This window comes from Stegodyphus dumicola, chromosome 1 (genome assembly GCF_044657685.1).
Source record: "Stegodyphus dumicola isolate Sdum_Otavi_A_Nest chromosome 1, ASM4465768v1".
Lineage (NCBI taxonomy): Eukaryota > Metazoa > Arthropoda > Arachnida > Araneae > Eresidae > Stegodyphus > Stegodyphus dumicola.
In genome coordinates this window covers 65808060-65830920 of record NC_140768.1, presented here as the reverse complement: position 1 = coordinate 65830920, position 22861 = coordinate 65808060, and the positions used below count along the sequence as shown (strand labels likewise).

Genomic DNA, 22861 nt, shown 5'->3' with positions numbered 1-22861 from the left:
GAAGTAGCGTGATTCGCCCTACTCCTCGCCGCACTGGATTTTTTTTTTTTTTTTTTTCCCTGAAATGCCATTTACATCCCAGAATGCTATTTACAGGTTAGGCATCGTATATTTATTAATCTGAGATAGGGCTCGGCCCAGGAATTCATGCCTCGTTTCCTGCGACCACCTAACAGAAGTGGGTTGGGTTTTGTTTGGTTTATGTAATTACGCCAAAACCAGAGGGCTATCTGCCTAAGGGTAGGAATACCTTCGTAGAGGACTTTGTAAGGAAAACTGGCTCGTATACATGTTACAAATGGAGTAAACCACGAAAACACCTATGCAGCCTGTTCGTTCGCTCGATTCGAAATTTGGACCGAACTACCAGTGCTCGGCAACTTTACTGCTCGGCCGTTGCTGGGCCTAACAGAAAGAGAGTGAACGCTTTGTACTTGATATATTACCAGTCTGTTCCAACAAAAATTGTTTTTTTAGGCTAGACCTTTATAAATGCGACTTATTTGAATAGAAATCTACGCCGGAAATTTTAAAAATACAGGAGCAAGCGCATTAATAAATAGATATCTCGTAATTGTACGCTTTTGATTTTCGGGAGAAATCGAGAAAATTATTGAATTGCTGATTAAAAAGCTTATAAAAGCTAGAGAAAAGACATCTCAGCTCAGTTGTTTTAAGAGGTTTTAGGAGACTGCTGTTGTTTACTGTAGCGAATTCGCGGTGAAATCGGATTAGCTTTCTTTATTTTGAATTAAGTTCTGTTGAACGTTTCAGTAGTTTAAAAGATTACTGTCACATATTGCAATATTGTGCGCATATCTGTGGAAATTTAAGCATTTTGTTTTAGTTATTCTGATAATAATAAGTTTTATTTACTTTTTATCGGACTTGTGCATTGAATTTATTACGAACCCGTACGCACGCAACAGTATTTTAATTGTTATATATCAGTATTGTACACTCACACTCTCGTCTAGAAACTGTTTTTGGCAAATAAGGCATTTGTTTTACTCTCAGTAATTGTAATTGCTATTCTGTCATTAATGTCTTTGTAATCACGGCTGTGTTTTTGTTCAAGTAATCTTCAACGGCTAAGAGCTTCAGGTGTTACTCTCGATCGGACTCTCTATGTGCTTTCGTTGTTTATCAGACTTTGCTACCCACGCTGCATATTTTATTATGAACTATGTATTCATTCTTCTAAAGAATTATTCGGAACTCAAAACAGAACAGAAAATCGGCACCGCATTACACCGGGTTAGCGATCACACGCGGGAACCCATCACAGCGTACCTCTCATGTTTGCCTGAGCCGAGAATTTTTGCAGATCCCATATTAAAATGTAACTAAGTGACTGTCGTACTTGGCTAAAAAAAAATTCTTTTTTTCCTTTCGAAAATTAATTCATATTCCCTGACAAGAAATTTCAACGCTTTTTCAATTTGGCCAATATATACCAAACAAAACGATATATATCAAACTACGCTAAATTGCATAAGATCTACTAAAAGAACATCTGGGATCTTTAAGAATCGAAAATTGAATCTTACTGATAGGTGAAAAAAATGACTTAAATATTGAACTTATGGAGAAGTCGAGAAATTTTGTAATTGATAGTAAGTTTAATAATTATTGGGTACGTGTCAGGTAAACGTCACTGTCGGCGTAACTAAACGTCACTGACTAAATGTCGTGACAGATAAATGTCCCGTATCTAAACGTCCTGACGGCTAACTCTCTGTGTCGGCTGAATGTCCTGTCGGCTAAGTGTCCTTGTCGGCTAACTGTCCGTGTCGGCTAAATGACCTGCTGGCTAAGTGTCCGTGTCGGCTAAATGTCCTGTCGGCTAAGTGTCCGTGTCAGTTAAATGCTCTGTCGGTTAAGTGTCTTATCGGCTAAGTGTCACGGACCACTTGAAAGTATCCTATGATTCAGAAAAAATTTATTTGATTTAAATCTCTATTTAGAACATTTAGGTATCCATAGCTTATGCAGCGTTCTGACAGGACATGCATATTTCGAATCTCTAGGATTCAAATGTCAAATATTTTAGCTTAGAATACCAATTTTAATTTACTGTTGATTATGAAAAATATTTTGTTTTCTTGAATGACGGTTCCTCAGATGATTTTTCTCAATGTTTCTTTAAAAAAATAAGGTGTCATCAAATATTTTCTGTAAACATGATTTTTACTAAATAATCTACCGAACTCAAATAATCACAGTTTTGGCGAGAAACTATAGTAATTTTCAGATTCAAATCCTGATTAGTAATTTACTGAGTCCCATTTTCTTGCAAATAAAAAGTATTTTCTTTGATACTCTTTTAAAAGCATTGTTCCTTAAATTTTGTAAATTAAACTTATTATGCCAACATGCCAAGGTTAATCATCTAAACCTGTTATTTTAGAATAATCCTATTGATTTTTTTCCGGAGGAAAAAACAACTAAATCTAATTTACAATCAGATAACCAAAAACCTAGTATAAAAAGAATGCTCTAAACTTACTTACTAATCTTTGTCTTGCCTGTATTTTTTACTTATTTTCCCTTCCATATATTATTTATACAATGTACGTATTTTACATTATTAATACAATTCTATAAAATAGATCATTTTGTCATTATTTCTGTTGAAAAGAGAAAATTACAGGACTACAGACATTTTAGAAATAGGGATAATAAATGCTTTGAATTTTAAAATAATATCTCATTAAAGACTATTATCCTTTATAAAGCATTATTTGTTTATATAAACTATACTTAATTTACCCCATTATACTTATTTTCAATGTATTTGTATATGTTTGATTTACTAATATTTGTTTGAATTGATTTCGATAATTTTTTTTAATCCTTTTCCTTATCAATGATGAGTTTTACTAATTATCCTTTCAACATCAATGCTTAGAAGCAAAATATTTTGCATTTTGTTCTTCAAATGAACTCGAATGGGATTGTTTGCTACACACCCACCGTATAGCCCCGATATCGCTCCTTCGGACTCCCACATTTTGTCAAACCTGCAGCTACATTTTGCTGGTGTTGTCTTCCATTCTGAACAAGACGACAGAAATGAGTTTGATCTGTTTTCGGACTAGCAGCCACCAATTTGCTGGTCCGAAGACTTTGAAAAACTAACCAAACGTTGACAGAAAGTCACAGATGTGGGTGATGATTATTACCCACACTGCTTTTATGTTTCTTTTTTCGTAGCTTTAATAAGAGCGTTTTTTTGGCGGAAAACTTTCATTACAACCAGATATAAAATACTTTGAAGAGTTTACTTGTAAAAAACATGTTTATCCGCTTCATATATTTGATTTTAATTTGAACCATTAAAGTATGAAATTATACTTTAATGCCATTCTTGAAATGTGACTGAGTTGCTATTACTGCGTTAAATAACTTTAAATATTATTTTTGGAATTAAATATAACATTTATATGATTATTTCCGAATTCCTTTTTAAGCGAGCGTAAAATGGTGACTTAAATTGCTCCTCTTCTTTTGCTTTGCTATTGAATATAGCCAAAACCATATCTATGTTCGGTTAAGATCCATATTTTCATAATGACTGAAATCTCTGCGGTTTTGCTGTGAATTTCAACAAAAGAAAAGTTCACAACTTTGAAAATACTAGTTTTAATAACAAAAGATCTATACAGTAATGTCAAGAACACCTCCAAAATTTTGAAATCTGTCATTTTTACATGATACCCAATTTCCTTGTATTTGTGATTTCACAGAAACTAAACTAACATACGTCTACGCCAGCTTGCTCATTTTCCAAAAATATGCTTTAGATAACGACTTTTCTAAAAGACAGATTCCCCCTAGTTTGATAATAATGCTCACATATTCTTGAATGACCACTCCATAACAGTATGTGCTTTTCATTATGATATAGGTTAATATCTGATGTGGGCATCATATGCCTTTTACGGCCTATCAAACTACACAAATTTTTGTTGCACTTCATTTAAATTTATTTCCTAGAACTTCATTAGAGATATATTTCTAATTCAATCAATGAACTTCTCATTTTGGCGGCAAGGCAAAAATACATAAAAACTCAATCTTCATTAAAAATTATAAAATACAGAAAAACCTAAAATAAAAAATACAATTAAAAAGTGTTAAAAAAACAAGTTTTACAATTAAGATTAGAGTTTCTACGCTAAAACAAACAATTCGGCCAGCGGGCAAGAAGACAAAATTTTCGGTGCACAAAAATGAAACTTAAGATTTGGTCACACTGGCTAAAAAGGCACTTAAGTGGGTAAACCAACTCACTTCATTCACTATTTTACTAAGAGTTTCAAATGTAAACAAATATACATCTCGTTAAACCATTTAAACTTTCAAAATGTTGGTAATTGTATAATTATTGCATGCAGATTAATTAAAGGCAAAAAATCTTAACCGGTACATAGGAACAACATAATTCGCTAAAAATGTCCATTATACTAATATATAAGAATACACAAAGACTGAGCTCACTGAGCAGGTAACAGCCGATTGCGCTGATCCAACTGAGCAGTTGATGCTGCCGATTACAACGAAAAAGGGAGGTGAACAACTACAAGTCATACCAGTCGTATACACAAAACTTAAAGGTTCTACAGATATTCGTTTTTGAGTTATGTGAGATACATACATACATACGTAGATACGTACACACAGACGTCACGAAAAAAATCTTCTGAATACATTCATTTTAAATCCATTTTGCGATCCGTATTGGAAAAACGAATTCTTTATTCTGACCTTACGTACAGATGTCACAAACCCATCGTTCAAATGAATCAAGAGCAGTCAAAATGAACATTGAACATTTTCGTTGAAATATGATACACAAAACTTTTCGCGATTACAATACTTCCTTTATTTCGTACAACGGAAATTTTGCCCGACATCTGAGGCTGGAAATGAGTTAATTTACTTACCACAAAGTGGCCCTCGTTATAATGGGATGCCATGCACATCGATAATATTCTCTGTGATATTTTCTATATATTTTAAATTTAAAACTACAAAACCGTTTATTGCTGTGCTCTTTGACGTTCAGAAAGAACTTATGCTTTAAAAATTCAAAATTTAGCTTCCGCAAATACATCGTTTTTATACATACAGTAATTCATATTTTCCTTTGCATTCTCACTATTTCTTCTGTCTTTTGTGTTAGACTAGACATGGTCGTTTTGACATGTAAAATACTGTTTGCAGTTTACGTTGGAAATAAGATAATGTTGAGCATAACGAATGTTATATTATTTAAATGTTATTTATTAAATTTTCATGAATACTATATGTAAAATAATATTTTATAGCAGGGTGGAATTGGTAGTATTAATTTTGATTACCTGAAGGATGTTTTTGAAAATGAAACTTTGAGTGATCTTTTTTACATAATTTTAAATTATTTAAATGGACAGTCATTGAAGCATAAGTGTTAACGATCGGACAGGAGCTCTGTGGATTTTTTTGGCTTTTACATAATTGTAATTCTTTATTTTTATAATGTAAATAATAAAACCTTAAGGCATTTTAGCAGTAAAGTTTTTTATTATAATAACAACACACATACCTTCAGTATAATGTTAGTTTTAAGGGAAAAGAATAAAATAATTAAGGAACTAACAACAGTTAGATTTATGATATTTTGCATATAGTATGCATTTCTATGTGTGCGACGTATATCATGAAAAAGAAAAGAAGGAAAATATTTGCACTGTATCTCCATAGCAGTTTCTCTTTCTCTTAAAATTCTAGGCTATAACCTAAAAAATCTGCTTTTTGATATAAAAAAATCTATTTTGCATTTTTTTCTTAATATAATTCTTTTCAAGTTTTTGATAATACGGATAGGGTATTATGAGATATATATTCAGAGGGGAATAATGAATTGTATAACTTAAACTATATTTATGAAACATGGTTTTGAATTCCTAATGAAATTCACGTTTCCGTTATCACTTAGTATTGTTCATCATGTTTCGTGCAATAATTTATTACTTTTTTTTACATCAAGTATGGAAAATACTAGAAGTTTCATTATTTTATCCAGAAATCAATTTATTTTTTCAGTTCTTGTTGTTTACCAGTCGGAGGATTTTTGAAAAAATTCCATTTCGTTGATCATCCTTTTTATTATTTAGATATTAGTTATAAAACTATATATGTGTAAAGTTTTGATTTTACAATTGCTATTTAAATTATCCATTCATATTTAAACAGCACAATAGTACTAATTGCTTTGAAATTATATGTTCATGTCTATCACCGCTATTTAAAGGCATTTATTATTTTATGCTTATTACAAAAGCTAACGCTTCTAAAATTTAGATGTGCTAAATTTGAAAAGCACGTGTGGCAAAAATTAGCATTTTTTAATGGTAGAACGCGCATGGAGTTATATACGATTATCAACTAGTCTTACTAGGACGAGGCTGGAAAGCTTACCAGCGAAATGGCTTCAAACGGTCGGACAATGAGAAATCGTGATTAGCTGCTCCATCACTTCTACATTCAAGTTCATTACAGCCCAGTAGATCAGCTTGCACCAAGCCTAACCCCATCTGACATTTCCTTGTAGAAGTTTGTTGAAGATAACTGACATTACATTAATGCATATTTAGAAAAACTTATAGCCACAATTTATTCTTTAATTTCAGAAAAGGACGTAGTTTCTGAACACTTGTATTAAGGCAAAATAATACCTGGAAACTTTGTCTCAAATTTATTAGTAAAACTAGCATTGAACAGCGTAAGACATTTACAAACTTTCTGAGTTATGTGTCTAGGCTATGTGCGCAACACTAGTAAATTGTGGTAAGTGCTGGAAAACTTGATCCGCAATTAGTGCGGCATGATAAATGATTTTCAGCTTGTGGATTAAGGCAAGATAAGGGCTCTATATAGCCTGCAAGTGATATTTGGAAGAATTTGATATCTACATAATCTTGCTGAATTTTGTGTTTTGAGGACCTGAATATTTTTTTAGTTATGATAAGATCAGAATGTAGGAAAATTTGTCTTAAACTCGAAACGGAAGGCTTTGGATATTTAACCTTTTTTAGCCTTAACTGACTAATATATTTCCCTTTTTGTCAATTTCTACGAACAAGACTATAAAAATTTCAAAGAAAATATTTTACATCACGATGTTTACTTTACTCTCAGGTCTTGCTCAGCTGGATCCTAAATCCAGCGGTAAAATGGGTGCTAGAGCGCTGGCTTACTACTTCTCAACTACCATTCTGGCTGCAGTTGTGGGCATCGTGCTGGTTATTATCATCCATCCTGGCGATCCTTCCATCAAGGAAGAAGTTGGTACTGGAACTGAAGAAAAGACGGTTTCTACCCTTGACGCCTTCCTAGATCTCATAAGGTGACTTTTTTTTTGTTTATTTTTTATTTATATAGGAAGTTATTAAATATTTGAATTATATTATGTTGCATATTCGATGCTGCTTTAGCCTCTTTCATGACAAAATGTTTTGTTTGCCGTTGTTTTTTTTTCAGCTGATGTACTATACTCAGAGAATTTCAGAAATTTCAACTAAACAACTCTTAAATTACTCTGGGGACAATTTGTAACAACATTAATGTTGAGTTCGATTTTTGAGCTGTTTTAATAAAAGTTAAATAAGCTTGATGATTTCAGAACTGTAGTTAGTTGTCTTCTACCACATTAAGTTTTTTCTCTACACCTTATGTGAATGTTACCACTCTCCGATGCATCGAACGTAGATCATAGGAAGTAAAATTTTTCTCCTGTTGGCTGCCATAAACCCTCCTATTAGCGCCTGTTGGATTACGCAATAGAAGACCAGCGACAGGTTCATATTTGTCTACACTAGCTCAGTTACGCCTGAGATATTGTAGGGAGATGTTGCGTGTCGCTCTGATAAAATGAAGCGCATTCCGACTTGAAGTATGAAGACTTGTTTGTATACAAGGTTAGCAGTTTGTAGTTTTTACTTTTATCTGAACTGAAATTTTTCCTTATGTTTGCTTATGTTAGTTCGCATCGTAAGTGTTTAAATAGCCCCATTTCGTTTTGTTATACACTCATGTCCATAAATTAAGGATAATTCGGAGTCACGCAGAAATCGAACTCTAAAATAAATATATCCTCTGTAAAATCACTACACACATCTTCAAGAATCATATGCGAATTTCAGGAAGTAACCAGATGACACCGATGGTACGTCACAATGACGAGAGTGTAAGAGAGTGATATATAAGGAGTACAGGCAAAGAAGTAAAATTGTTCGCAGGCGCTTTATAAGCATTTCAGTGCAATAGCCGAATAGTTATGACACAAAGGACGCATTTGAATGATTTTTTACTTGGTAGAATTATCGGCCGTCTGGAATGTGGACGTACCCAATTGGAAGTATCAGACGAACTTGGAATTGCCAAGAGTGTCATCACCAGGCTTTGGCAACGATTCCGAGATGATGGTAATGTGAGTAGACGTTACAGCACAGATCGCCCGTTACAACGCCGAATGAGGACCGGTATTTGGCAGTTACTACCGAAAGAAACAAGCGGAGCATAGCCTCAGACCTGTCTCGTCAGCTCTCTTCAGCCACTGGTACGACAATTTCAAGGCAGACCGTGTACAGACGCTTAGGGAACATTGGTCTATATGCTCGTAGACCTGTCAGATGCGTTCCAATTACTGCAACTAATTGTCGCCTGCGGTTAGCCTGGAGTAGAGAGCATGCATTGTGGATACCGCAACAGTGGGCTTGTGTGATGTTTTTCGACGAGTCCAGGTTTAGCTTGCAGTCTGTTTCTCGCCGGACTTTCATATGGAGAGCTCCAGGTACCCGTTACCACCAAGAAAACATCAGTGAACGACACCGTTACGGTGGAGTCTTGTTTGGGATGGAATTATTCTGGGTTCCAGAACTGACCTGTATGTTCAAATTGGAACCATGACAAGCCAAATCTATCGGTACGTCATTCTAGAACAACATGTACGTTTGTTTCGGGGCGCCATGGGCGCACAATTTGTGTTTATGGATGACAACGCCCGTCCTCACCGTGCAAACATCGTAAGCGAATGCCTTCATTCGGAGGATATCACCCGTATGGACTGGCCAGCATTCTCATCGGACTTGAATCCAGTAGAGCACGTGTGGAACATGCTTGGCCGACGAGTTGCAGCACGTCAACCTCCTCCTACATGTCTACCGGAACTTCGGAGAGCATTGCGTTTTGATTGGTGTAATATCCCCCAAGATCAGATCGATAATTTGATACTCAGCATGCCTAGGCGTTGTGCGGACTGTATTACATCGTCTGGGAGACATACAATGTATTAACAATCATTGTTTTTTTGTAAATAGGTTTTTTTTTGTAATTTTCTCCAGGGAGAAAAAATCGCTAATTTTTTTAATAATATCAAACATATAGCATCTTTTTTTCCTCTTTACATTTTGTTTAATAAATAAGCTTTACAAATAAATTTGTTTTGCTTCTAACTCTTCCTTTGCCTGATTTTGCATTATCCTTAATTTATGGACATGAGTGTATAAGCGGTAAATTTACGATTCCCAATCTAAGGACAAACACTAGTACATTTGTAAGGCAAGCCTATTTTGCCTATTTTAAAGTCAAAATTGGTGATCAAGATAAATCATGGGCCCCTCATAAAGTGGACAAGCAGTGTGTCGAGAGTTTACGGATGTGTATGAAGGGAACACGTTCTAGATTTCCATTTGAAATACTTATGATTTGGTGAAAACCAAAAGATCTTTCAAGTGATTGTTACTTTTGTATAGTGAACGTCAGGATATAAGAAGAAAAACAAATGTAAAATAGAGTATTCTTATTTACCATCAGCTATACGCCCAGTGTCTCACTCAACTAAAATCCCAGTGTCTGTTTTGAACGAATTACCCTCATTTTGGAAATACAGGAATATGATCATTATTGGTGAATATAGAATTGACCCCAATGACGAAGATTTTGAATCTGAAGATGATTGGTAAGGAATCTGACCAGCACGAGTTAAATGATTTGGAACATTTGGGACTATCCAAAAAGGCTTCAGAGCTGTTAGCATGAAGGCTAGACGAGAAAAATCTTGCTTAAAAATAGGAGCTAATTTTTCTACTTTCGATTAAGAGAAAGTGTTTCTGAAGTACTTTCAAAGTGATGATGGATTTGTGTATTGCCATAATGTTTTAATAGAGGTGTTGGGAATTTCAGCTTATAAAGCAACTCAAAGACGATTGTTCATCGATAACTCAAAGTGAAGTTTGAAGTGTATTCTCCTCCACAATGAAAATATATTTGGTGAAGTCCCAATAGGCCATTCCATTTGTTTGTGTGAAGGATATAAAGAAATAAAGAGTGTCATTGATGTGTCGCAATATCACTTGGCCAGCAACGATGATATACCAAGTATCTTTGTTTTTTGTGATGTGGGACAACAAAGCTCGTGAGAAGCATTGCGTGCTGTCGAATTAGCGATATGTCCTGAGAACTGGTGATGCAAACATCTACATCAGCCACTTGTCGACAGAAAAGAACATTATGTTTCAACCTCACCATATAAAACTGGATCTCATAGAGCAATTTTTAAAGTTTTGCCAATTAAAGGAGACTGTTTCAAAGTATCTCATTTTGCAAACCCTAACCTGTCATTTGGAAAGATAAAGGCCGGTGTGTTTGATGGTCTGCGGATTCGGCAGTTCCTTAAATATGAAGATTTCATTGGAACAAATACAGAAATTCAAAAGAATGCTTAGTTGGGATCTAAAAACATTTTCAGAGATTTTCTTGGAAATAAAGAAGCACAGAATTCAGTGAAATTCTTCAGCAACTTTTGGAGAGTTTCAGAATGTTTGGGTGCTACATGAGCATTAAAAAGCATTTTTTACATAGCCGTCTTGATAACTTCCCGAAAAATCATGTTGTAGTCAGTGATGAGTAAAGTGAGTGATTCCACCAAGATTTAAAAGTCATGGAAGCACTGTGCTAAGGTAGATGGTATGTACGTATGATGGCTGATTATTGTTGAAGCATCAAGAGAAAATCTCCACAGATTACATACTCCAGAAAAAGCCATAAGCGAAATTTTTACCTTAATATGTGTTTTACCGTTTGGTAAAAAAAAATGTAGTATTTGTATGAACAATATTTAACTTACAGTAGCTATAGATAGCTCTTGTGTTATAATATATGATGTGTTGCGGTGCTAAATGTAAAAATGAAATAGAATTAAGTGAGGTGAATTAGAATTACTCGAGCACCAAAAATAGTCACTTGGCGTTTTTTGAATTAAAGGATTAGCAAATGTAAATCAAATGAATTGCTTACTTAGTAAATCGCGTTGTGTAGCAATAACCCACAAATACTTACTAACGTGCAAATCAAACTGTGTCATCTAGAAGGAAATATGAAATCACAGTACTTACCCCAAAGTGTGATAACTGTATGTTACCAAATCAATTATATTTTATTCTTCATCTTTGATATTGAAATAAGCATTAATATAAATATTTTTATCGACCAGACAGACGAATAAATTTGAACATCAAGCACGAGTGATGCGCATCGCCAGAATTAACGTAGCACAGAGAATAAAGTCAATCTTTCTCCATCAGCTCGTAACAAAGTCTTGGTGTAAAAGGAACAATCGAATTTTGATGGCAGTCATTAAGCGTATTCGATTAATAATGGTATTTCTGCTTTTTCTTCTTTAATTCAGGAAGTTTTAGATTTCATAAACACGTGCGCGCGAAGAGTTCTCAAAATAAGGAAGAAGCTGAACAAAAATTATTTTCTGCAACAATGTACAGGAAATAGGAGTAATTATTTTCTTGAATCTTCATGTAAAAATCTCACCAAAAAAATTATCATGTATAGCAAACAGCATCGAAGGAAGCAAATAGAAGCAGGAAAATGGCACATCGCATCGGCCAGGGAGAGGACAGACCGAAGCCTACCCTAACGTCAGCAGCAGAAGAGCGAGAAACCGGTTTGTTGCAATCTTTATCGTTGTTGTCCTTGAGCGGTTGCGGATAGCACACCTGACGCTGAATAATGTGGAGGCTTGCTTGCATACCTTGTATGAATAAAACTATTCTTTATGAACAACAGATTTGTTACTTTTTTTCCTTTACTATCATTTAATGCATATTTTGTATGACTTTTGAAACAAAAAGAAGGTATTCTATAGGTATATTTAAAACGTTGACGTGATAGACAAAAACTGAGGTTATTTTCGGATTTAAAGGCCAAAAGTTAGTCAAAAACAGGTGACAGATCTAAGACAATAAAACCACTGTTCCCTAGTGTTATTGATCATTCTTTACCCAGAGTTCTAAATTCAGAATGAATCAAATAAGAATAATTTTGAATGGGTAATTTGGGTCACATGATATATTTAAAAAAGTGAACTATAAATTTTTATTCATATCTTATAAAGTATCGATGAGAAAATATTTTTCATTAATAATTTAGTTAAAAAAGAGGAAGGGATAAAAGAATCCTTATACGATTAAAGTTATTCGTGATACGATTTGTTAAAATAATACCAATATTGATGTAGCGAGCCATATTAAGTTTCCCAACGAAATTTTAAAGCATACCTTTAAAGTCAGAAGAAAAATTGCAGAATAAACATTGACATCAATATGCTTTTTCCAGAAATGCTAAAACTTGGAACTTTGTATTCATTAAAAACTTATTTTTATTTGCAAACCATCTTTCACCAAGTAAAAAAACCTTCGTTGAGATAAAGAACAACTTACAAATTGGAACTTCTTTTCTAAAAAGCCCACATAAAAATTTAAATAGTCTATATTTTTAGTAAAATGGTTACACATGATAAGAAATTTTTTTTATGTGAAAGTCTGTTTATTAATCTGGAACTGTGAGTCTAGCAGTAGTTATTCCAAGAAATATTTAATTGTTCACTTGTTCTGAAATTTGAAATGTCTTTTATGACACTGAATTTTAAAGTTACTAAATGCAATTTATTTACCTTGTAATAAGTTGTAAAGTAGTATTTAATACAGAAATATTTTCCTCTTCAGGAATATGTTCCCCGAGAACTTATTGCAAGCCTGTTTCCAGCAAGTTGAGACGAGTTATTCTAAAGAGAAGCCTAAAATACTGAAAGTGACGGGTCTAAACGATTCTGTGGGTATTGGAGAAATTCTCAATGAAACTCAATACATCACCAAAAGGACGCTCACATATAAAGACGGAACAAATGTTTTAGGTAACTATTTGAAGAATTTATTTCCCTTTTATATTTCGTTATGGATTCCATATGCATTTTAATAAAGTGAAAATTAATTATCTACGTGATTGTAAAATCACCAGAGTTAAAGCAACGGAAGGTTTTCAACAAAATCGGGTATTACATCTTGCACAATTTTTAAATATTGTGCTGTCGTTAATGTACCTAAGTAAAACATTGAGCCTGTTACATGTTAGTCTGTTATTGTCAGTTCCACACCAGCCATTAATCTAGAAATGTATCACATGTCGAACGTTGGCAGAGCATGATTCCATTTTCCAGCGTCCAGTCACGGACGTTCTGTCTGTTGTACATTTCTTTCCGCGAAAAAGAATCCTCATCCGTCCATACTATATCTACCAAGAATGTTGCCTGGACCTCTATCTGTTTCATGATGAAGTTGCAACAGGCGAAACGTCTCTCGGCATCCCCGTGCAGTAATGCTTCATGAGGTGTTGGCTGGTTTGGATGAGTATCTAATTCGTTTAGGATTTTCCAAAAGTGGCTTTTTGAGAGGCCATAGTCATCCCTTATCTCTCTTTCTCTTGTGCAGTTGTTCATTTATGAAAAGGCATATGATAATGCATCTTCTGGTTGTAGGTTCCACGTTACCTTAGGTGATCTGCTGGATCGAAGTCGACTAGTTATACAGCCTATCTCTCTTAAACGTTTCACACTATGTAGGATGGTTTTGTGTGAAGCATGCGGGTTTCCTGGAAAAAATTGCCGATAAAGCCGCGCTGCCGATCGTGTCTTGCGCTCACATTCACCTAAATTTAGAACCATCTCACAAGAATCATTTTTTGGAAATTGCTACATGACTATGAGTAAATCCCGAGTTTGTATCTCTTTTATAGCTGTCGGAGGTGAACAGGTGTGACCTTTTATATACTGTTTGCATTATGTACAAATTTCGCACTCCATGCTCAAGCTGCGTTGAGGTGATGCTTTTTGCGGCAAGAATCGGCACTATTTGCTTTTTGCCTACTCTGTATATACAATCAGTACAAGGATGTACCCCACGGGCCTTTAACCACAGTCCTCTCGATTGTGAATTACAAGTGAATTACTATGAGGCGATGAGGGCTCATTTTTCGTCCGCAGGAGATAAACTTTCTTACTTTCAATCAAGTTTCTTTACGCCACAAATTTTTGGAAATCTCTAAAAAACAAATACAGGTTTCCGGTATTCTGCTTTTAAAAATTCATCTCATTAATGATGCTCTACAACTTTGTAATTCAATTTTTTGCTTCTATCTCGTACCGTTTTCGAGACACAAACTCGAACGTTTTCCATTAGACGGCGCAGTAAGCGGTCTCATCTAGTAGCGCGTAGCCGCTTTACTATATGTAGACACCACTTTTATAACTATATTTGAAGCCTTTCAGCAATTAAACGTAGGTACCTGACTTTAGTGGGTACCCTGTATATTGCTATCATACACTAGTTAAATTGTGTCACATAGACTGCGACATGGCAACACTAAAGGTTGAATTCGCTCAAATTAATTTTTGCGTATATCCTTGCTTGACATTTAAATTGAAGCGACAGTATTTCGGAATCTGTATCATATTCATATCTGCAGCAGGAATAAATAAAAATGACTGAGTTTCATTCATTTTTAACAGTTTTCAACAGTTGTGTGAGCTTGGAAAACGAACATAGTTGCTAAAATACGATAGAAACGTCTTTAGTGGAATCTGTCCAGGTTTTTTAAGCCATGTTAATTAAGTTTCGTTGCTATGCTGTTTACACAATCTCCTGAGCTTTTCTATTACACGAGAGTAAGATTTTTAATTATTTTCCGTGTGACTTAAATAAAAGCTAGTCTCGAGTGTTTTGCCATTAGATGTAACGTAAGAACCTTAATAAACTTCACAAATTGTATCTATATTATTTAACAAATTTAGCAATTAAAGAGCAATAAATTTTCTTCTTGATATTCAAAAGCAATAAATTTACTTCTCGATATTCAAAATCTTTATATGACTTTTACGTCTTGGTTCTTCGAAGAGCAAAACATTATCTGTGCTGTTTTGTCAAATTCATACAGGGGAATAGAATAAAAACAAACAGATATAAGTAGCTGTAATACCATCTTTCAAGTGGAACCTGAGGAAAGAAACAGTCTTATCGCATATATATGCTCTAGAAATTGAAACTATTCATTAAAATTGACGGCCTCGTAAATGCGGTATACTTTAAGGTGTTATCTAATTTACAAAGTAAAACGATTTGTTGATAATTTCGATAGAAAAAAAGCAAACGGTTACTAGACGAGTATGTCGATTGGAAGTTTTATTAATAATTCGTCTTGTGCAATCAGAACGTAACAAAAGAAAGGTACTCTTGGATAAACTATTGGTAATTATCACAATATTATTTTTCTAAATGAAGCCTATATTCCAATAAGAATACATAGTAATATTAAGATTACAATGTGTAACGTATATTAAGCTGATGTCTGACGGACACGTCACCCTAAATCAATTACATTATAAAATACCAAACGGGAACCTCACACTAATGACTCTTAACCGCAGCTCCTAATAGGGACAACGGAGGAACAGAAGAGAAGGGGGCAACAAAAGACTCAGATTTAATTTGTTTTCTTGGATAATCTCTACCACTGTACCAAAAACTAAAGAAAATCCTGAGCATCAACATTCCGAGTTATTTGGCTTAGAAAAAGCTAATTTAATCTTCATGATTGTCATGTTTATTACAGCTATGTTATTTAGCTATATCTACTAGATGACGCAAAAGGTACATTGTACCTTTTTGGCCTGTGTTACTTTTACTCTCTCTCAGAGGAAAGGAAAGCGAAAGTAACGATTTCTTCAATGAATTCCTGCAAGTTATTTATACATGATATCATTTATACTTGTAGATACGATTAAATCAGTAGAGACAAAGTGTCCCAAAGGTCTCTTTCGAATGAGAAAAATGTTCATTTACTATTATTTATTTATAATTTAACTTCCAATACATATTTAAAAAATACTTTTCTTCTAAATGTCTTCAAGCTCGAATAAAATTTCGCCTATTATTATTGAGATACTTACTCCTACAATGGTTTTAAATTCTGCTGTTGTGTAGCCTTTAATTGCTGCATTGTTATTAATCAGTTAATATAAACTATTGATTAATAGTTATTAAAAATAAACATAAGATGTTCTCAAGGGAAGTAAAAAGAAAAGGGTTATTTATTAAGAAATCGGCGATCGTTTAATTGGTACATTCCCATTCCTTCAAACTAATTTACTTGCAAATCAAAATAAAGAGTGTGTAAATGGAAACGAATGTGAATTCGAGCACGTAATGTACTTGGTAAATTCAATGATTAAGCTTTGTAAGTTTTCTTTGATAATTTGACTAATCGACTAATTTTGGATGAAACAATGTGTATGTATAAGCTTGTATGATATATCGAAAACAAGACAGTTATTACTACAGATCAATTATCCTACTTTCATTTTGCAAGCTCGTTGGATATATGACGAGCTTTTCTGCTAACTATAATATTAATAGTAAACAAAAATTTCACAAAAATCATATTCTATTCAGTTTAAGACTTTAAATTAACACAATTATTATTAGTTTACACTGGCCAGATCTTCATGAAGTTAGCTTGTCGTAATGCATTCAAACTTCGTCTCTTAAAATTTTCTTTTTTAAATGAAACTAATATTTTGTGGAATTTTGGTCTTTTCTAGAGTCTGACTTTCTTTGGTAGCATAAAATAGTTCCAAACTCCGGATTATCGCTCGGTCTAAAACTAAATAGAGATCTAAGAAGGTTAAAATAACCTTTTCATTAAATCAGAACTTGAATACAAAACGCACTTCACATGCTTGACAAGATCAACCACACTTGTGGCGACATAACCTAAAGTAACAGTAATTCAAATCAGAACTAACCTAGTAGTCAAACATTGCTCAAGTGAATTTAAAACTAAATTGGTTCAGAACTGCTCACTGACGAAACAATTTAAACGACAGTTGCCATTACGCAAAGCCGCATAATATCAAACTTATCAGAGTTTTGGCGAAACCTGGTAAAGTGGCCTTGATAGGCATTAATACGCTCTGTCACACAATCCAAAACCCTCGAATAAATTCATCTACATTTCTGATGAGGAAACAGAAACGGAGAAGTGATAGTAAAAGCTGAAATTATAAATAGCTGATTAATACGAAAGAAAACAAATTGAAAGTTTTCAGATTTTAATGGTCACCCAAAAGAGTTTGCTATGGTGTTTACGCTCTCGCTGAGCTCGTAGTCTACCAGTCTGCTGTTACATTCACTCCTGCTAACATTTTTTCTTTTGTCTTTTTACCTTTACTATTAAGCTTCATTTACTTCGCACTTACGCCATATACAATTCAGCAGCAAAATTACAAAAAGTTTAAAAGCAACATAGCAGCTTATATTTAGAATTTCAGATGCAGTGTTAATTGTTGGCATACATTTTTCTATTTTTCAGTCTTATCTCAGTTCATCGTACGTTATAAATACTGAGTTTTCTTAGTAAAATAGCTGGCAATGTTTTTTTTTTTTTTTTTTTAAATTTTATTTTAGTGTGTGTCTCTTTTTGTTATTAAATTTGTGTGTAACTATTTTATTAAATAGCACGTTCTTCGTACTTAAGACGTATAAAATTCAATTCAACAGCAAAATCACAAAATATTTAAAAACAGCTTAACTTTAAAGCAGCCAATGCACAATCTCGTACGTTGGAGATAAAAAAATCATTATTCCATACAATGTTGCACTTCTCGCTTTCAAATTGTCGAGTTTGTTAATCAAAAATTCATTAAATATTTAAAAAAACTGAAATACAAAATTCGAAATTCAAAAGTCAGTTTTCCAGGTGCACATATTCGTGTGGGGGACTACTTTATTCAAAATTTTGGCGGTTCTAGGTACCGTCTTTTTTTATAGTGCGAGGAATGGAACATACATACAGATTCTTCATTATTTAATTTCTTTAAAAATAATATAGGGCTATAATAATTTGTGAAAACAATTTGAAAAGTGCTAGCCGTATATAGCGGGTGACGCAAAATCCTGTTCCAAGACTTCAACCCAAACGGGGTTAGCCCGTTTGGACGATTAATTACTGTTTCTTTCAGAATGAGATGGATGTGTTTCTTATGCACCAAAAATGTAATATAATAAATTATGATAAAACTGTATTTATTTTTATTTTGAATATTTAACCTGTATTTAAAACGTTTTCCCATTTCTTTACATATCTGTACTGAGACATGGTATTAATAAAACTGCTTAAAAATTATTGTGTAAAAATACGGTCATGTATTTTTTATTACGCAGGATTAATTGTATTCTGCATTGCTTTTGGTATCTTTGCCGGCAACATGGGACCAGACGGTCGCATTATGGTTCATTTCTTCGTCGTTCTCAATGAAATTGTTATGCGAATTGTCTACCTCATCATGTGGTAAGAAATGTCCTTTCATATTTTTTATATTTTATGAGATATACTACACTTTATTTTGCTTGCTTGGAATTTTTTTTCCTGCATTATTTAAAAACACGTGTGTCACTCAACTGTGCCATAGTTCTCTGAATGCGGGAGCATATAGAAGATTGTTCGCATTTTGTATGATGTCTTTGAGGTTGTTTTGATAGGTTAAACTAACCGCTCGAAATACCATTAAAGAGATGATTTTTATAACATAATATTATTTCAAAACAAATTCGTGTGTTCAGTGTCGTGCACTATTTTCCATTTGGAAAGAAACCTCTGGAAGTTTGAAAATGAACATCTAAACGATTCTCAGAGTGGGAGATACCGTACCCCGTTGGGCACTTATATAGTGGCCTAAAGAAGCAACAGCAGCTGCAAGTTATCCTGAGGGCGGGGTACGATATCTAACAAAAAATGTTACCAGCATTTCAAACCTCTGGAATTGGACCTCTAGTATGTCGATGCACCCGACTGACTGGCTTTGGGACCAACTTTCCTGTGCAATTTCAGAAGTACATCGATACTTAGAAGAATTTACTAAGTCAACACTTACTGAGAATTTACTGAGAAGATGAAATTTAAATTTATAACTGGAGATACCAACAGTTTGGACTTCAGAACTAGATACCTGAAATTTTATGGAATCTAGAACAGAAATTTCTCATAGCTTTCTCTTTTTCTTATTTAGTCCTGTTCTTGTTCAGTGCAGTAACAACCCCACTAACTAAAAGAAGAAATCTGCCGCAGAAGTGATTGCGGAGACAAGAATTTTTTTAGTGAAAAGGAAGCCGAATACAGTAATCGCAATTTATTGAACTCCCAGGTTAATAAACTCAGCCGCGTTCAACTTTCCTGGAATCAAAACGAAAAAAGGTATACTAATCAAAAGAAAAACAACCGTTTATTAAACTCATTTTCGCCGTTTATGAAACTCAGGTTGACAAAAAGCTGAATGTTTAGTGCAGAATATTTTATTTATCCCTACCAAAGCTTTCGTAGTTCATCCACAGAGTCCATTTTCGTAGTCCCTCCAACGTGAGTGTCTCCTCCTTCAAATAAAACTTCTGACCAGGGTAATATAAAACCTTTCAAAACTCAATACAAGAAATATATTTAAAAAATGGTTAAGAGAACTGAATTTTATTAATATGCAAAAACTTCGAACGAGATAGTCAATATCTCTGCTAGAAGCCATGCATACTATAGTCATTGCAGATGGTTAATATCTTAAAATTAATTTAAACTGTTTTCGAAAATGTAGGCTCGAAACGTCTAGCGTGCTGACTACTACACCACGAACGCATGCTGAGAAGGCGGGAGAAATACCTTATATACTTCTCCTTTTAACCGGCGACTGAGGATTAGGGGACCCAATCGCCAAGTCCTGGTGGTGGAGAATCATCATCCACCCTTTTTTTTTTTTTTTTTTTTTTTTCTAGTTCGGGTGCTACTTGTAGAGACATTATGATTTTTTTTCTTTTTTTGTGCTGAAGATGTGAAAAATGAGCAATGCCCTCACCGGTACTCGAACCACCGACCTCTCGAATACGCGTCGAGCGTGCTGACCACTACACCACGAAGGCATGCTAAGAAGGCGGGGAGAATTGCCTTACAACATAAATGTAAAAATATTTTATAAAAAAATTTTAAAAGAATGTGTACCTAGTTTAAATTTAGCATTAATTTATAATTATTATTTCAGGAATAATTATTGAATTAATTGTTATATATTATTTTACTTAAAAAGTTTAAAACTGATATCAAGATTTCAATATGCAAATCGCCATGCATTAAATTCAACCGCTCAATTAGCTCAAGTATATTTGTAACGGAAGTGATTTTAAAAACGGTGTCTACTGTACTAACTGTTGAAAGCTCATTAAGCTCATTATTTTCATTAAAATCATTTTGTTATTTTTTAGTTCGTATTCCTGGACTTTATATAATTTAGTTAAATACTTGCATTACTGCTTTTCACTCTTAATTTCATTAATTTTCAAATAGTGAAACCTTATCATTACCATATTCCATGCACGTTTTTTTTTTAAATACAAGTAGGTGTATGTTCCCACGAGGCATTGAATATTCTGTCATGTGTAAAGTGGGCGATAATCTCAAAAAGTTTGAGAAACACTGACTGGAATATAGATATGGAAAATCTATGTAAGTTTGCTAAAAACATGAAGAAGTGTGCTAACGAATATATTGAGAAGTCATTTCCAGCATATGCCGTAAGCAAGAAAAGTCTCAAAAATATGTAGACTTAATGTTTTAATGATGGGTTTAAATTTAAATTGATTACATCTATAATATGTTTTGGTGAATATTTAAAAACATTAATTTGAATTACTAAATTATGAAATACCAGGAGGTTCAATAAAGGTGTAGAAACGTGTAGAATAACTTATGATAAATACTGGCGTTAGAAAGAAAAACTTTAGTGATCAATTCTGATTTATTTTTTAAATTTTGATTGAAACACGTTTAAGACGATTATTTCTCTGATGCTGATGTGCCTGCTTTGTTTGTGTTTGAATATTTGTTTTCGCTTTGTTTGATGGTGCAAAGAGTAAAATTTTGAGATTTTTAATTTTTTCGTTAAACGAAGATGTGTACAAAAAATCGTTTCAACTTTAAATTCGAAGTCGATGCAAAATTCAAGGTGGCTTGTCGGGAAATAGTTTTTAAATCGATGGCAAACACCATGAGTGAGCTAAACAAAGGATTACAAAAGCTACAGAAATCTTGCTAAAAATAACATTTTGCCATTCGTTTTTATTATTAATCTAATTTAGATACTTTTTCCCTTGCCAGGTATTCCCCCTTCGGAATCATGTCTTTAATCGTAGGGAAGATCATGTCTATTGAAGACTTGGCTGTTACTGCCCAGCAGCTAGGCTTATATATGTTAACTGTCATCGTTGGTCTCCTTATGCATGGTATTATAACATTGCCAGGAATATATTTTCTTATCACGCGAAAAAACCCATGGCCATTCTTTCAAGGTATGCTTCAAGCTTGGGTGACAGCGCTTGGTACGGCATCTAGGTGAGTTTGCCTTGTCTTCTTTTCTCTAGAAACCCTCACTGATGAGTTGTTAATAAACCTGACTTGTCAGTTTTTTGTTTTATTTATTTATTTTCCTCTAGTTGAGTCCTCATTTTTAATTTCAAATAAATTTTCATTCATTCTATGTGTGAACAATCAGATAATTACATTTTTATTGTTATTTCGTCATTATTTACTTTTATTTAAAATATTACGAGATAAAAATGACTGTACTTGTAAAATATCCTAATTGTTTATTTAAATACTAGAAAGCCCGGCGATCATACGAAATGACTGCTGTTCTAGATATTATAAATTGTAATTAAAATGATTTGTGCAAAGGTGTCTGCTAATTTAAACTGAATTACCCAGAGCAGGCGGCGAGGTGGCCTCTTTGCTTACTGCCCCACGGGGTACTTAATTGCTTAAAGTAGAGTGCAATAAAGGAAACCACTGGCGAAGAGCCACCGCTAGCTCAATCAGTAAAGGTGATTTAAATAATGAAATGTTAATTCACATGTTACAGATCTCTTTGTACACAATGCCTATTTCGCAAAGACCCACTTTAAAATGAGTTCCCGCTCACACAGGGATTCAAAGCAATGAAGCCGCTGACCTACTGGCCAAGCAGGCAGCCAACTGAATGGATATATTAGAAAGACCAACTAAACTTCCTTGGTCTCATATTAAGCGAACAACTTTGTCAAGTCTGCTACAAAATTGGCAACGTAGATGGACAGAGGCAGAGGTAGGACGAAGGACATTTCGCTTACTGCCAAAAGTAAACATGTAAATAAAGACCCACTGTGCTAGCCTAACACAGTTCTTGACAGGTCATGGACCATTCCCTGTATACCTGAACAGATTCAGACTTAGGGATACTCCTTTCTGCGAATGCGGAGAGGAAGGCGACACGGACCATTATTACTTCCATTGTGTACATACAAGAACCTGGCACTTGAAGAAACCAGCGGACTGTGCCTGGGCAATGTGGACGTCTAACACACTCAAAAACAGAATAGCCCTTGATAAAATAGAGAAAATC

General features: G+C 34.0%; 1 protein-coding gene across 3 annotated transcripts in view; it reads left to right on the top strand.

Annotated features, from left to right (window-relative positions):
* The window catches only part of LOC118189235 (excitatory amino acid transporter-like), a 172925-nt gene that overhangs the window by 136222 nt on the left and 13842 nt on the right, over nt 1-22861 (top strand). For all 3 annotated transcript variants that reach the window (XM_035359811.2, XM_035359809.2, XM_035359810.2), the window contains 4 exons: nt 7186-7393; nt 13065-13252; nt 18612-18738; nt 21583-21816. In XM_035359811.2, coding sequence (XP_035215702.1) covers nt 7186-7393; nt 13065-13252; nt 18612-18738; nt 21583-21816 — 757 coding nt within the window. The remainder of the gene's footprint in view (nt 1-7185; nt 7394-13064; nt 13253-18611; nt 18739-21582; nt 21817-22861) is intronic.